Genomic DNA, 13,814 nt, shown 5'->3' with positions numbered 1-13,814 from the left:
AGCATCCTCTCCAGCAGCTGTGTGGGGCGGCAGCTGCACTGAATACAACAGGAAAGCCCTGCAGCGCATAGTGAACACAGCTGGAAGGATTATTGGTGCTTCACTCCCCTCCCTGAAGGACATTTACACCTCCCACCTCACCCGCAAGGCGACCACAATTGTGAGTGATGCAAGTCACCCTGCTCACAATTTGTTTGATCTACTGCCCTCTGAGAAGAGGTACAGAAGCCTGCGCACCCACACCACCAGACTCACCAACAGCTTCATACACCAGGCTGTTAGGATGCTGAACTCTCTCCCCCCTCTCCCCCCTCCACCCTCAGCTACATAACATCCTGGACTTTGGACCCACAATGGCTGCCTTGCACTACTCCACTTGTACACTTGCACACTTTGCAACTTGTTGTTGTTGTCCTGTTGTCCTGAAAACACTTCTGAACACACTTCTGCTGCTCTTACATAACTTGCACCACTATGCCACTTGCTACCTCAGCCATTTATTGGCCTGACTTTTGCACTATTTTATTGACTGTCTACTGCACAATTGCACAATCTCAACCCACATTTTGATGCTCTTATTTCTTCATTGTATGTGCCTTCTTATTTACTTTTATATTGTTTACTTGAATGTTATGTTTGTCTGTGGACTTAATTGGTAAAATATGTCTTGTCTCCACCGTGGGATAGTGGGAAACGTAATTTCGATCTCTTTGTATGTCTTGACATGTGAAGAAATTGACAATAAAGCAGACTTTGACTTTGACTTTGACTTTGATCTGTGCAAATAACTATGGTAGGCTACATAGCTGCCATTGTGAACAAAAATTGTCCAAACCTGGTCAGGGCCTAATCAGTGCATTTTTGTCTCACATGTCATCAGACAATACAAAACCACAATGGTGTGTGCATAGCTGCCATTTCGAATATTAAACTTAAAATACTTAAAAATACTTAAAACTTAAAAATAACGGTATTAAAACCGGTTACCATTATTTTAGATAAACGATTCTGTTCCGGAACATAAAAAAATGTAAAGTTTCTTGTTTTGTTTCTGTTCCTACCAAAACATCAAAAGTTTCTGGTTTTCGTTTTCGTTCCGAACAATCGGCAGTTATGTTGAGTTTAGAATAATGTTGCTTCCACAATTCCGCCACTGTTACAAAAGGCCCTGATCCCCCATCAAAAGCCATTTCATTGCGTTTAGTTGGGATTGCATGACCAACTGTTCCAAACTTCATTGGATTGGAATTTATAAATAGCATTTTCCATTTCTGTTTAAGTAGGACAGTGGAGTTAATGGATATTGGAAGTAACTAGAGCAACCCAGAGATGATTAACTGGGGAAGGAATAGTGAGTTAATAGACAAACAACTTCGTCCTCTGAAACTACGAGTACTCCCCTCCAGATGGATGTCCCAAGCCAGTCATCTATTTCAGTAATATGACACGAGTGGGAGTGGGAGTGGGAGTGGGGTTGGTGAAGGATATCGCCACGGCTGTAATTCGGCCGTATGTAAGAGACCGAAGGCCATTACAGGCGATATCCTTCACCAACACCATGGCCACGAGTGTCATATTGCTTTTATTCAACAGTTCCATTACCAATTAATTTAGTTTTAAGATACAAATTTGTGTTTTCTATTGTTCATTTAGATTTTTGTTTGTTCATCCTGCGCCCACAAAAATAGTTCTAATCTTAGCATTGGCGTTTCCTTTGCCAAGAGATGTAGTACCACTTGAGAGCGAAGTTAAGTGGAAGGCTATGTGTTAGTGCAGGGGTTCCCAAACTTTTCCATGACAAGGCCCCCCAAATACCACTACGTTTTGGCCAAGGACCCGCTTTTGCAAGATGTCTTATGAAACCCAACATCAGTATCGATATTACTACGGCAAATGTAACAATAAACTAAGCTCATCCTCATCAGTTTATCCATAAGCACTTCGCAATGGAGCATACAGTGTGTGAAAATTGCATTCTGGGCTTTCTGCTTGATGAGAGCTGTCACGCACTCACTCCACTGTTATTCCCAGTCATAGTGGCGGCCCCGTCTGAACACACTTGTGGCCAAGAGCGCTGCTAAAAAAATTTGGGCCCTATGACAGACAATAATTTTGCCCCCCCCCCCCCCAATAATATATAAGTATATATAATCTTTTATATATATATATATATATATATAACAAACCGTTGCTAAGTATAACAGACCGCTGTCAAGGAAAATGGGTTTTGTGCTTCTAAGTCACGTCTTTCATATCACTACCAGGGATGGATTACTGCACGGGCCTACCGGGCCCAGGCCCAGGGGCCCAAGGGGTCAGGGGGCCCTGAAGCCCAAGCCTTTGCATGGAATCATTGCCTCAGTATCAACAAATCAGGATGTAGGCTATGAATCTGATTGAATTTAGTATTGGCCATCCCCAAAATGCACCAGAATAGAGGAAAATCACATCAAACAAATTCATTTTTTTCTGGGGGAGGACCCCCAACCCCCCCGCCTCCTACATATACGACAATTAGTGGGGGGCCCTTAATACATCTGGGCCCAGGGGCCCGAAAGTTCATAATCCGCCCATGATCACTACGCAAGGACTGGAACTTCATTCAAAAGTGAAAGCAGACGGTTGATCAGCTGTGTTCTAAATAATGTTTGATTCAAGTTCAGCGTGTGTTGTTGCAAACTATTTGTTTCTCAGCAAAAGCCACGATAAAACGGTAACAAATAGGCTATAGCCTAGGCTATGTAGGCTAAAGAGTCATATTGTGGGAGTTTATTGTTTGGTTTTGGCAAGTAGCCGTGTAATAAGCGGGATAATGTCTAGAACGCCGGTCATTACCGGGAATTAGGTCCCTTCAGGGCGGAACAAGACCCTTCCACTGCGCGTCGGGGTCCGGTTCGCCCTGTCGATAATGACCGCCGTTCTATACATTATCCCTTACTTATCGGCAGAGGAGGACAGAGTACACAGCTTTATTACTTGAGTAAAAGTACAGATACCCTTTGCTCAATTTTACTCAAGTACAAGTAAAAGTACAACAGTCAGATGCCTACTTAAGTAAAAGTACTGAAGTACTTGTTTTTAAAAGTACTTGAGTATCAAGAGTACAAGAGTAGCCTACATTTTCGAAATATTGCATTACTACTGCCACAGTGCTTACATTTATGTACAGAAACGTCCTACATGGAGTTATGAAAAATGTTAATGTTAATACCTTGGAGAATGTAAAAGGAATTGAAAGTAAAATCAAGTAATTTTCATCTGGGATGGGCAGGGATGGGCAGTATTTCTAATACATGTATTTCAAATACGTATTTCAAATACAAAATACTATTTTGTAAATGAAACACTTGAAGCGAAAACTATCATTAACTTGTTCAGAAAGTTGAAATAGTCTGGCGAGGTGGGGCCACAGGTTGGCACATTCCCGGGATGGACCTGCTGCGTCTTCATCCATTATTTCGTCCGTGGTTTCATCTCTTATCTAAATCTGACCATGGAGTTGACTTTGGCGGAAAGCTAAAGGTGATTGCTGATAGGCTGTTCCAATCAGTGGCGCCTGCACAATCCAATCACGTTTGAGGGGAAAACAACAAATTGAGGGTTTCTGAGATTCTTTTTTTTAGAAGAAGTAACTGATACTCACAGTTATGGATAGAAATGTAGTGGAGTAAAGAGTACAATATTTGCCTGTCAAATGTACTTGAGTAAAGTCATGAGTACTCCCCAAAAATTAGGGGGAGGGGGGGCTCTATGGGGGGCCCCTGTCAGTGCTGGGTCCTTAGAATCGTCCTATTTATCATTATGTCAACATCTTACTTCTAATATCTTTTATATCTAATAATTGATTGAAAAGATTAAGAAGCTTTTAGAGCAAATTTCTAATTTTGTGTAAGTCTCTTGAGATAAAAGCTTCTGCCAAATATTTTATATGATAGTGTTTCATAAAGTTGCATTAATGAAAATATCTCTTTGTGTACGTTTCTTTGGTTAAAAACATGGTTATGGTTGTTTGTTTCACCTAACCCATAGTATCTGCATGTGTGTGTGTGTGTGTGTGTGTGTGTGTGTGTGTTTGTGTTCCCCTCAGATTTGCTACCACATGGGTAGTGAGACGGAACCTGACAGGCGGGACAGACAGACTGACCAGACAGATGTCCGGATCCTCTCTCGCTTCGTATCGATCTACTTGCCGGGCCTGGAGCCAGAACCGGCGGTGGTGGAGACCTGCATGTACACGGTTAGAACCCGACCCCAAAAATGATCTAGAACCTAACAATCACAGAGGTTCAAGTGATTCTGATTCTCTTGTCACCTGATATGATGAGTTTGTTTCATTAGATCTACTTGTAAGTCAGACCAGAACACCTGGTCCTCATCCACCATATTCTCAGAACCAAATAGAACCAGAGAGGTTCTGGTGATTTTGTTTCTCCAGCCACTGGAGGTTTGTATCATTGATATGCGCAGGTGACACCAGACCATCACTTTGTTCTGGACCGGCACCCCGCGCACAAGAACATCATCATCGGAGCAGGCTTCTCAGGTCAGTGGGGGGAAGAGGAACCAGTGGCCCAGGATGTTACATCTACATTTACATTCATTAATTTAGCAGAAGCTTTTATCCGAAGCGAATTATATTACAGGGACATTGTCCCCAGAGCAACTAGGGGTTAAGTGCCTTGCTGGGAATTGAACCCAGAAGCGTTCAGGCTACTGCATGCTAGCCCAGCTCCTTAGCCACTACACTATCACCAGGCCACTTCTCAAATCACACTTGCGAAGGGTGGCCGGAGTTTTGACAGTAAAAACATCCTGAGACTGCTGCATTGAGATACTGTAGCTCAAACTTTCTCTTTATGTCCTCATCATTGGTGTGTAAATATAAACTGTTTGTGGTCCCATCACCACATGTGAGACACCAGTGTATCAATATCAGTCACAGACATTCATCAATACATAATATTCATAAAAATGTGAATACAAATGAGGACTGATGTTTATCACAAAAGGAGACATTGCATTGACAATCATTTTACCATGATTAAAATAAGCAAGAGACATAGTTGTACTGGTAAAAGTGAGTTATTCCAGTGTCCAGTTGCTCAGTAAGTGCGTCTACGACTACTATCCTCTTGTGTCTTTCTGGCAGGTCACGGGTTTAAGTTTGGCCCAGTGGTGGGGAAGATCCTGTGTGAACTCAGCCTGGGGAAAGTGCCCTCGTACGACCTCTCACCTTTCAGAATCCAGCGCTTCCAGACCCACATGAAGTCTTCTCTATAAGCGCACACACACACACACACACACACAAACACAAACACACATGATGTAACTGGAGAATATCACAACAGATTCAGGCAGTGGCAATAAAATCATTACGAAAAAAGAAGAAAAAACAAGCTCTTCCTGTAACGTGTTGCTACACTCTTCTAAATAAACACTCTTACAAAACGAAACTCCTAATTTAAATGGAATCTTCTCTTCTATATCATGTTGCATAATGATCCATTAGCTGAACAATGTGTCTCCCTGTTACTCTCCGACTCCGTGAGGCTCTTAATCGCCCGTCAGGCGAACCGTGACGACAGTCAGTCTCCACACCCCGGCGGCTCCCTGCGGAGGGGGAGGGGGGGGGGGGCATACAGTGGGGATATCACCAGGGTATTTATTAGCCAGCCGGTAAGTGAATTTGTATTGACTGAGCTAGACAATGGGCTCATTAAAACACCATTAGCCACGGAGGGCCCGCTCTGTCTGCCGTCTCCAGCCTGGGGAGGACAGGCGGGGCAAGGCTGAGGCGTCTCGTCTGCGCCGTCCCGCTACGGGCTGCCACGCGCTCGTTAAGGAGGCCGTGTGGGACGAGAGGAGAGCAGAGGAGCCCAGGGGATGAAGGAGAAGCAGCAGGATCGCCTCTGAACCTCATCTGGTCCAGCTCTGGCGCGAGTCCGTTCTGGATCCGCTGCCTGACAGGTGCTGCATTATTTATGCGATTCATTTTCCTGACCGGTGAGGTTGAGCTTTGGGGATTTGACCCGCATGTAATAAGACACCTGACATACACAGCACGGCCTTCGAGTCGTCGCGTCGATACCTGCCAGGCCGATGTTCTCAGTCGCACGTTATAGTAGAGAACGCAGCGGTCTGTCAGGGGTGTTTTATTATCGATTAATCGTCTCGGCTCCCATCATGCAATTTAACACTGAGACAGAGACAGAGACGAGACATAGACTACTGGGTATTATAGTGGAATGACTGATTCTGAAGCGTCTAGGTCAGTGGAATGCGGAGGTCTGTGGTTATGTCCACAGTGACTGCCCTCTCCCCGCGTCACCATGTTAAAAGTCGATACCATGTGACCTTGCTTGGGTCTCTGTGGAGGCTGGGTGTTATTCTGTTCCACAAAAGTTTGATTTAGGAGCAACACTCTTTAAGTGGGAAGTGGGCGCTTTTCAATCAAGCTTCTTTGAGTAATGGAAGCACAAGTACACACACACACACACACACACACACACAGGGGTTAAAGTGGGCCGTAGCAGTCTGGAATGCAGTTACGCCACCTCATAAATTAATAAATAGATTGATTCATACCAACAATATAGAGTAATGATATTGTTTAAAAAAAAAAAAAGATCAGTTAATTTTTCAGTACACCGTCAAATTGCAGCCTACCTCTTCTTCAGGGTCACGGTGTTCAACACATCAAAACGTAATATCACCCCCCTTTCCTCGCCTTCACAAACACGCGTTATCCCCCCTCTTGTCCCATCCCCGACGTTATGTTCTCACGGTTCTCCTGTCTGATCTGATGAGTGCATCTGTGCATGCAAATAAAGCCTCTGTGTTTACAGTTGCTGTTCTAGCCAGAGCAAGTGGATGTTGGAGTGGAGTTAAAGTCAAAGGCTAAGTACTGTAATGTTCAAATTCCACAATTTAAACTGTATGACAACAAATGCAACCAAAAGAAACAAGACTCTGAATTAGAATAGGCTTTTTACATGTGACCACTTCTGCATTATTTCATGGAGTGCTGAAATATACACTATTTTGATCATTTCTGAACTGTGAAACTCAGCAAATATGCTTTGTAGTTGTGAGCTTATTGCAGTATAATCATAACTATTCCACATGTGTGTACATGGTTCAAATTCTGAAGTGCAAAATGTAGGCTACAGCACTAATATTTCCATCCATAGATAAAAAAATAAGCAAGTCCAACCTCTGAATTCTTTTTCAAAGTGCACCAGGTTGATGCATTTAAACATTAAAATATACAAACATTTCTTACAGGGGAGCATGCCCCCAGACCCCCGTAGGGTGACTTATGCCACAGTGCAGTTCTAAATCTAGTGACGTCCCTGGTACAAATTAATATGGGAGCCATTTTGACTGGATGTGAAAATAGCCACACAGCTACACAGACATGCTACCAACTCTTCTACTTCCACACCACTATTCTAGTATTTCTACACCACGATACTCAACATGTCCCACGGTGAGTCATGTTTTCCCATTGCAAATCCCACTTTAAGCACTGCACATACACACACAGGCACACACACACACACACACACACAAGCACAGGCACGCACACATACGCACACACACACAGATACAGACAAATACACACACACACACACACACACACACACACACACACACACACACACACACACACACACACACACACAGTAACAGGCACACACACACACATACTGAAGTGTGATTGTGTATGACCCAGAGTCATAAAGGTACCTTTGGTATGACCTAATGAAAGCCAGTTGGAGGAGTTCTCATCCTTGTGCCAGCCTGAAGGAGACCCATTAATATAAAGGCTATACATTACGCCATCACTAAAACCAGGATTCGTACACACACACACACACACACACACACACACACACACACACACACACACACACACACACACTCACTCCCCTGGTCGTAGGAATTCTGGGCACTGTATACTTTCTTTGCATGCCATGTATGTTTATCATCTGCTGAGTGACTCATACATTTCAATGTCCAATGATTAAACATGTACTTTAATATTTGAAATAAGTTTATTGGTAAGAATAAATTGTGTTTAAATCTGTGTGTGTGTGTGTGTGTGTGTGTGTGTGTGTGTGTGTGTGCGTGTTTAAAGACAGGAAATATGTGATGGTCTCACATGGTTGGGCCAGTGGCTAAGCCATTCCATTGTCTCCTGGGATGGACAGGTCACTGTAGACAAGATGAAACAGATATAAGTATAGTTACTGCAGCATCATCTCACACAAACACACACACACACACTCACACACACACACACACACACACACACACATATACACACACACACACACACTCGCTTTCTCCCTCTTACACACACACACACACACACACACACACACACACACACACACTCGCTTTCTCCCTCTTACACACACACACACAAACACACACACACACACACACACACACACACATACACACACACACACACACACACACACACACACACACACACACACACACACACACACATACACACCTCTTTCCCCTTGTTCTTCCCCAAGCCCAGGCTCTTCTTAATCCACTTGATGAGTTTGGCAGGTTTGCTTTTCTTCTTCTGCTTCTCCTCCTCGATGATTGGCGGCTCCTCCTGCTTCTTCTCCTTCTCCTCCTCGGAGTTGGTGTCACCGTCTTCAGAGTCAGGAGGGAGGGCGTTCCACCTCCGCCTCATCTCCTCTGCCATCTTTCGCATCTGTGCCCTCTCTCGCTCCTTTTCCACCTGTCTCGCCTTCTCTTCCATTTCTCTCTTCTTTTTCTCCTCTTTCAGCTTTTCCATCTCCATCTCTCTCCTCCTCTCCTCCTCTTTCTTCTTGGCTGACAGTTTAGCCTCCTTCTCATCCATCCAGAGATCGTCAGAGTCCATCTCACTTTCGCTGTCGACGTACTCCTCAGCACTGGACATCGAGGTGATGGTCTCAGCCCCCCACAGCTTCACATCCACCACCTTTCGCATCTGTGCCATCTCTCTCTCCTTTTCCTCCTTTCTCACCTTCTCTTCAATCTCTATCTTCTTTTCTTCCTCTCTCATCTTCTTTTCAATCTCTCTCTTCTTTCTATAGTGTGTTGTGTCTATTGACCTGTTATTGTTTGTATTTCTCTCCTCCTCTCTTACCTTCTCTTCAATCTCTTTCTTCCTCTTCTCCTCTTTTTCTTTCTCCTCAATATCTTTCTTCCTCCTCTCCTCTTTTTCCTTCTCCTCAATCTCTCTCTTCATTCTCTCCTCCTCTGTTGCTTTCTCCTGAATCTGTTTCTTCTTTTTCTCCTGCTCTCTCATCATCTCTTCAGTTTCTCTATTCTTTCTCTCCTCTTTCTTCACCTCCATCTCTTTCCTTTTTACCTCTTCTCTCAGTCTCTCCATTTCCTCATCTTTCTTTCTCTCTTCATCCACCTCCTCCTCTTTATTGTTGGCTGACAGTTTAGTCGAGAGATGGTCAAAGGCCATCTCACTTTCGCTGTCGCCATCCTCCTCATCACTGGACATCCAGACCCACATCTCAGATGCCCCCCCCAGCTTCACCACTTCCACCACATTTCTCTTTCCTTCGTTCTCGTCTTTGTCCAGGTGAGCCTGCATCTTCTCTCTCTCCTGCTTGGTTGCCATCTCTACCTCCATCTCTTCCTTTCTTACTCCATTGCTCTCTTCCTGGAGTTTTTCAGCTTCATCTTTCTCCATTTCTTCACTCAGTGTTGCCACTCCTCTCTTTCCATCCTCCTCTTTGTTCAGTTCAGCCTGCATCTTTTCTCTCTCCTCCCTCTGTTTCTTCCTGGCTGCTAGAATGACCTCCTTCTCCTCCTCGTCCATCCAGACATCATCCGAGTCAGTGTCGCTTTCGCTGTTGTCGTACTCCTTCTCATCACTGGACGTCCAGGTGATATTCTCGGCAGCCCTCCTCAACTCCTCTCTCTCTTTCTGTCTCAACTCCTCTCTCTCTTTCTCCTGCTTGACTGCCATCTCTCTCTTCATCTCTTCCTTTCTCACTTCCTCACTCTCCTCCTGGAGATTTTCATCTCCCTCTTTCTCTGGCTCACTCAGGGTGGCCATCTCCACCTCTCTCTTTCCATCCTCTTCCTTCTCCTCAATCTCTCTCTTCTTTCTCTCCTCCTCTCTCATCTTCTCTTCAATCTCTCTCTTCCTTTTCTCCTCCTCTCTCGCTTTCTCCTCAATCTCTTTCTTCCTCCTCTCCTCTTTTTCCTTCTCCTCAATCTCTCTCTTCTTTGTCTCCTCCTCTCTTGCTTTCTCAATCTGTCTCTTCTTTCTCTGTTCCTCTCTCATCTTCTCTTCAATCTCTCTCTTCTTTTTCTTCTCCTCTCTCACTTTCTCCTCAATCTCTTTCTTCCTACTCTCCTCTTTTTCCTTCTCCTCAATCTCTCTCTTCTTTGTCTCCTCCTCTCTTGCTTTCTCAATCTGTCTCTTCTTTCTCTCTTCCTCTCTCATCTTCTCTTCAATCTCTCTCTTCCTTCTCTCCTCCTCTCTCGCTTTCTCTTGAATCTGTTTCTTAATTTTCTCCTCCTCTCTCGCTTTCTCTTCAATCTCTATTTTCCTTCTCTCCTCTTTTTCCTTCTCCTCCATTTCTCTCTTCTTTTTGTCCTCCTCTCTTGCTTTCTCCTCAATCTGTTTCTTCTTTCTCTCCTCCTCTCTCGCTTTCTCCTCAATCTCTTTCTTCCTTTTCTCCTCTTTTTCCTTCTCCTCAATCTCTCTCTTCTTTGTCTCCTCCTCTCTTGCTTTCTCAATCTGTCTCTTCTTTCTCTCTTCCTCTCTCATCTTCTCCTCAATCTCTTTTTTCCTTCTCTCATCCTCTCTTGCTTTCTCCTCAATCTCTCTCATCTTTCTCTCCTCCTCTTTCAGTCTTTCCATCTCCATCTCTCTCATCCTCTCCTCCTCTTTCTTCACCTCCATCTCTTTCCTTTTTACCTCTTCTCTCAGTCTCTCCATTTCCTCATCTTTCTTTCTCTCTTCTTCCACCTCCTCCTCTTTATTGTTGGCTGACAGTTTAGTCCAGAGATGGTCAAAGGCCATCTCACTTTCGCTGTTGCCATCCTCCTCATCACTGGACATCCAGACCCACATCTCAGATGCCCCCCCCCAGCTTCACCACTTCCACCACATTTCTCTTTCCTTCATTCTCGTCTTTGTCCAGGTGAGCCTGCATCTTTTCTCTCTCCTCCTGCTGTTTCTTCCTGGCTGCTAGAATGACCTCCTTCTCCTCCTCGTCCATCCAGACATCATCCGAGTCAGTGTCGCTTTCGCTGTTGTCGTACTCCTTCTCATCACTGGACGTCCAGGTGATATTCTCGGCAGCCCTCCTCAACTCCTCTCTCTCTTTCTGTCTTGACTCTTCTCTCTCGCTCTCTTGCTTGACTGCCATCTCTCTCTTCATCTCTTCCTTTCTCACTTCCTCACTCTCTTCCTGGAGTTTTTCATCTCCCTCTTTCTCTGGCTCACTCAGGGTGGCCATCTCTACCTCTCTCTTTCCATCCTCCTCTTTGTTCAGTTCAGCCTGCATCTTCTCTCTCTCCTCCCTCTGTTTCTTCCTGGCTGCTAGAATGACCTCCTTCTCCTCCTCGTCCATCCAGACATCATCCGAGTCAGAGTCCTCCTTCTCATCGCTGGATGTCCAGGTGATGTTCTCAGCAACCCTCCTCAACTCCTCTCTCTCACTCTGTCTCAACTCCTCCAACTCTCTCTCCTCCTCGGCTGCCACCTCACTCTTCATCTCCATCTCTCTCATGTCCTCCTTCTCTCCCTGGAGTTCATCCACTTTTTCAATCCTTTGTTTCTGCTTGAGATGATCAACCTCTGTGGTCCTGTCCTCCTCCTCGGACTGCTCCCTCTCCCTCCTGACCAACTCCTCCCTCACTCTCTGTGCCTCCTCCTGCAGCCGAACTCTCTCCTGGTCACGGAGCTGAGCTTCAAGATGATCGGCTTGGCTTGACTGCTCCCTCTCCCTCCTGACCAACTCCTCCCTTACTCTCTGTGCCTCCTCCTGCAGCCGAACTCTCTCCTGGTCACGGAGCTGAGCTTCAAGATGATCAGCTTGGCTTGACTGCTCCCTCACCCTCCTGACCAACTCCTCCCTCACTCTCTGCGCCTCCTGCAGCCAAACTCTCTCCTGGGCATGGAGCTGAGCTTCAAGATGATCAGGTAGGCTTGACCTCTCCGGAACACGTCTCTCTGGAACTCGCTGTTGCAAGTGTCTCAGTTCTTCGTCCAACCATCCAATCATCCTCATACTGCGCTCCATTCGCCCTCTGTCCAGTTCCCTCCATCTTTCCTGGTCCCTCCTACACTGAGCCTGTAGTTTCTGGACCGTGGGGTTCTTGGAAGGCCTGAAAAATGAAGTGCCTTATATCATTTCTGGATTTTGACATGAAGGCAAGTCTAATTCACATATTTTATACTCATGTGAAAACAATGCTGCTTTTTTTGCTACTACATGTGTCCCTCCCGGGTATCCTTACAAACCTTGTTTAAATATAATGATAAACAATCAGGCACCGCTAAAAGGTCAACTGTATTTAAACCCAGCCTATTCCTATAGGATTTTTCTGAAGTCCCAAATGATGAGCTGTAAAGTATATTAAAGGTACAGTATTAAACAGTAAAGAGCCACATGGCTAACTTACTCTCTCAGTGGTACCGTCTCATAGGACGCTGGGTCCGGACCGATGATCAGCATGAGGTGATACATTTCCCTGAGTGTCCTCAAACTCCCCACTCTCTCCTGCACGGCTCTCTCCCTCTCCCTCTCCTCCTGCTCTCTCCTCTCTGCGGCCAGTCTCTCCTGAACCACCGTCATCTGGCGCAGCTCCTCCAACCTCCTGTCGCTCTCCTCCAGCTTCCTGTCCAGCTCCCTCATGTCCTTCTCCAGCTCGCTCCTGTCAGGGAGCCGTGGCCTCATAGTCAGGCTCAGGTTTGGCCTTCTCTCCTGGGTCCTACAATGCACCAAGTTGAAAATTGTACATGTTCTTTAACAAATAAAATTAAAGAATAAAATAAAACAAAGAAATTATAAGATAAATCAATAAAATCTGTTTGATGAACACCTGCCCAGGTGTCATACCCACCTGTCCAGGCTTGTGTAGAAGTCATTCATCTTGTAGCCCCTGAGGCGAAGCTCCTGTGGGATCATGTATGCCGTTGACCCGGCCACCATCAGGAGACGGTCCACACGCCCAGCCTCCGCCCCTCCTCCCTCCGTCATCTCCAAGCTCCTCGTGTCCACTCTGGATTACTCCGATATGGTTGATATCTGTAGAACAATTCTGTTAATGAGACACATTGGGTGAGAATGGCTTTATCTGGACACACTGGCCAATCACAGATTTGCCTACTGACCTGTACTCTTCAGTTGTCCAAGGTAAAATGAAGGCTTGTTAAGCTTTTGACATCTATTATGAAAGGTTCCCATAGTCATTATGATGTCACCAGAACTTTGTAGCATTCACTATTATGACATCAAAACCAGTACACACAGTTTTAGTACTAGGTTGCAAAGATTCTAGAACTAAGCCAAGCTCCATTGTTAAAATATTTGAAGTCAAGTCAAGTCAATTTATTTTATAGCACATTTAAAAGCAACAGCATTGCACCAGTGATTTAGTGCTTTACATAATAATAATAATAATAATAATAATAATAATAATGAAAAATATTTATAGGCTAAGTAAGGAAAATAACAAACTTAAAAACTCAAAGATAACAACAGATGGCCCTTGTTATAATATTAATGAACATAAAAAACAAACAAAAGAAAAGCTTTTGATTG

At 44.8% G+C, this 13,814-nt stretch overlaps 4 protein-coding genes across 6 annotated transcripts in view; 1 reads left to right on the top strand and 3 right to left on the bottom strand.

Moving 5' to 3' along the window:
- LOC121709805 (peroxisomal sarcosine oxidase-like) overlaps positions 1 to 5,430 on the top strand; it is a 21,537-nt gene extending 16,107 nt beyond the window's left edge. Inside the window, exons 6-8 of the mRNA XM_042093417.1 lie at positions 4,088 to 4,237; positions 4,468 to 4,543; positions 5,150 to 5,430. Coding sequence (XP_041949351.1) covers positions 4,088 to 4,237; positions 4,468 to 4,543; positions 5,150 to 5,280 — 357 coding nt within the window. The 3' untranslated portion in view covers positions 5,281 to 5,430. The remainder of the gene's footprint in view (positions 1 to 4,087; positions 4,238 to 4,467; positions 4,544 to 5,149) is intronic.
- A 2,608-nt stretch (positions 5,431 to 8,038) lies between these two features.
- Positions 8,039 to 9,234, bottom strand: LOC121709809 (vicilin-like seed storage protein At2g18540). The gene is made up of 2 exons (XM_042093421.1): positions 8,528 to 9,234; positions 8,039 to 8,217 (listed from the first exon to the last, which is right to left on the bottom strand). Exons 1-2 carry the CDS (start codon positions 9,074 to 9,076, stop codon positions 8,215 to 8,217), a joined length of 552 nt encoding a protein of 183 aa, XP_041949355.1. The 5' UTR covers positions 9,077 to 9,234; the 3' UTR covers positions 8,039 to 8,214.
- On the bottom strand, positions 9,084 to 10,090 carry LOC121709741 (vicilin-like seed storage protein At2g18540). Its single transcript, XM_042093347.1, has 2 exons — positions 9,281 to 10,090; positions 9,084 to 9,101 (listed from the first exon to the last, which is right to left on the bottom strand). The coding sequence occupies exons 1-2, from the start codon at positions 10,088 to 10,090 to the stop codon at positions 9,084 to 9,086; spliced, it is 828 nt and encodes a 275-aa protein (XP_041949281.1).
- An 892-nt stretch (positions 10,091 to 10,982) lies between these two features.
- LOC121709804 (golgin subfamily A member 6-like protein 22) lies at positions 10,983 to 13,400 on the bottom strand. 3 transcript variants are annotated; one of them, XM_042093415.1, is made up of 4 exons: positions 13,385 to 13,400; positions 13,114 to 13,298; positions 12,673 to 12,981; positions 10,983 to 12,375 (listed from the first exon to the last, which is right to left on the bottom strand). In XM_042093415.1, the coding sequence occupies exons 2-4, from the start codon at positions 13,248 to 13,250 to the stop codon at positions 11,118 to 11,120; spliced, it is 1,704 nt and encodes a 567-aa protein (XP_041949349.1). In that variant the 5' UTR covers positions 13,251 to 13,298; positions 13,385 to 13,400; the 3' UTR covers positions 10,983 to 11,117. The 3 variants fall into 3 exon arrangements, with proteins under 3 accessions (XP_041949349.1, XP_041949350.1, XP_041949348.1); XM_042093416.1 differs by lacking the exon at positions 13,385 to 13,400 and having other exon boundaries at positions 10,983 to 11,915; positions 12,027 to 12,375; positions 13,114 to 13,371; XM_042093414.1 differs by lacking the exon at positions 13,385 to 13,400 and having other exon boundaries at positions 13,114 to 13,371.
- Positions 13,401 to 13,814: the final 414 nt, after the last annotated feature.

Source organism: Alosa sapidissima, chromosome 5, assembly GCF_018492685.1.
Source record: "Alosa sapidissima isolate fAloSap1 chromosome 5, fAloSap1.pri, whole genome shotgun sequence".
NCBI classification, from domain to species: domain Eukaryota; kingdom Metazoa; phylum Chordata; class Actinopteri; order Clupeiformes; family Clupeidae; genus Alosa; species Alosa sapidissima.
The sequence above is the reverse complement of the archived record's forward strand: the minus strand, read 5'-3'. Positions and strand labels throughout refer to the sequence as shown.

Bases quoted from the DNA above. Each gene is read 5' to 3' on its own strand.
- LOC121709809 (XM_042093421.1), bottom strand. From the start codon at position 9,076: ATGAGAGAGGAAGAAAAGAAGATAGAGATTGAAGAGAAGGTGAGAAAG.
- LOC121709804 (XM_042093415.1), bottom strand. From the start codon at position 13,250: ATGACGGAGGGAGGAGGGGCGGAGGCTGGGCGTGTGGACCGTCTCCTG. The intron at 12,982-13,113 runs GTGGGTATGACA...GGTGCATTGTAG, and splicing joins TTCTACACAAGCCTGGACAG to GACCCAGGAGAGAAGGCCAA. The intron at 12,376-12,672 runs GTAAGTTAGCCA...TTCATTTTTCAG, and splicing joins GAGACGGTACCACTGAGAGA to GCCTTCCAAGAACCCCACGG.
- LOC121709741 (XM_042093347.1), bottom strand. From the start codon at position 10,090: ATGGCCACCCTGAGTGAGCCAGAGAAAGAGGGAGATGAAAATCTCCAG.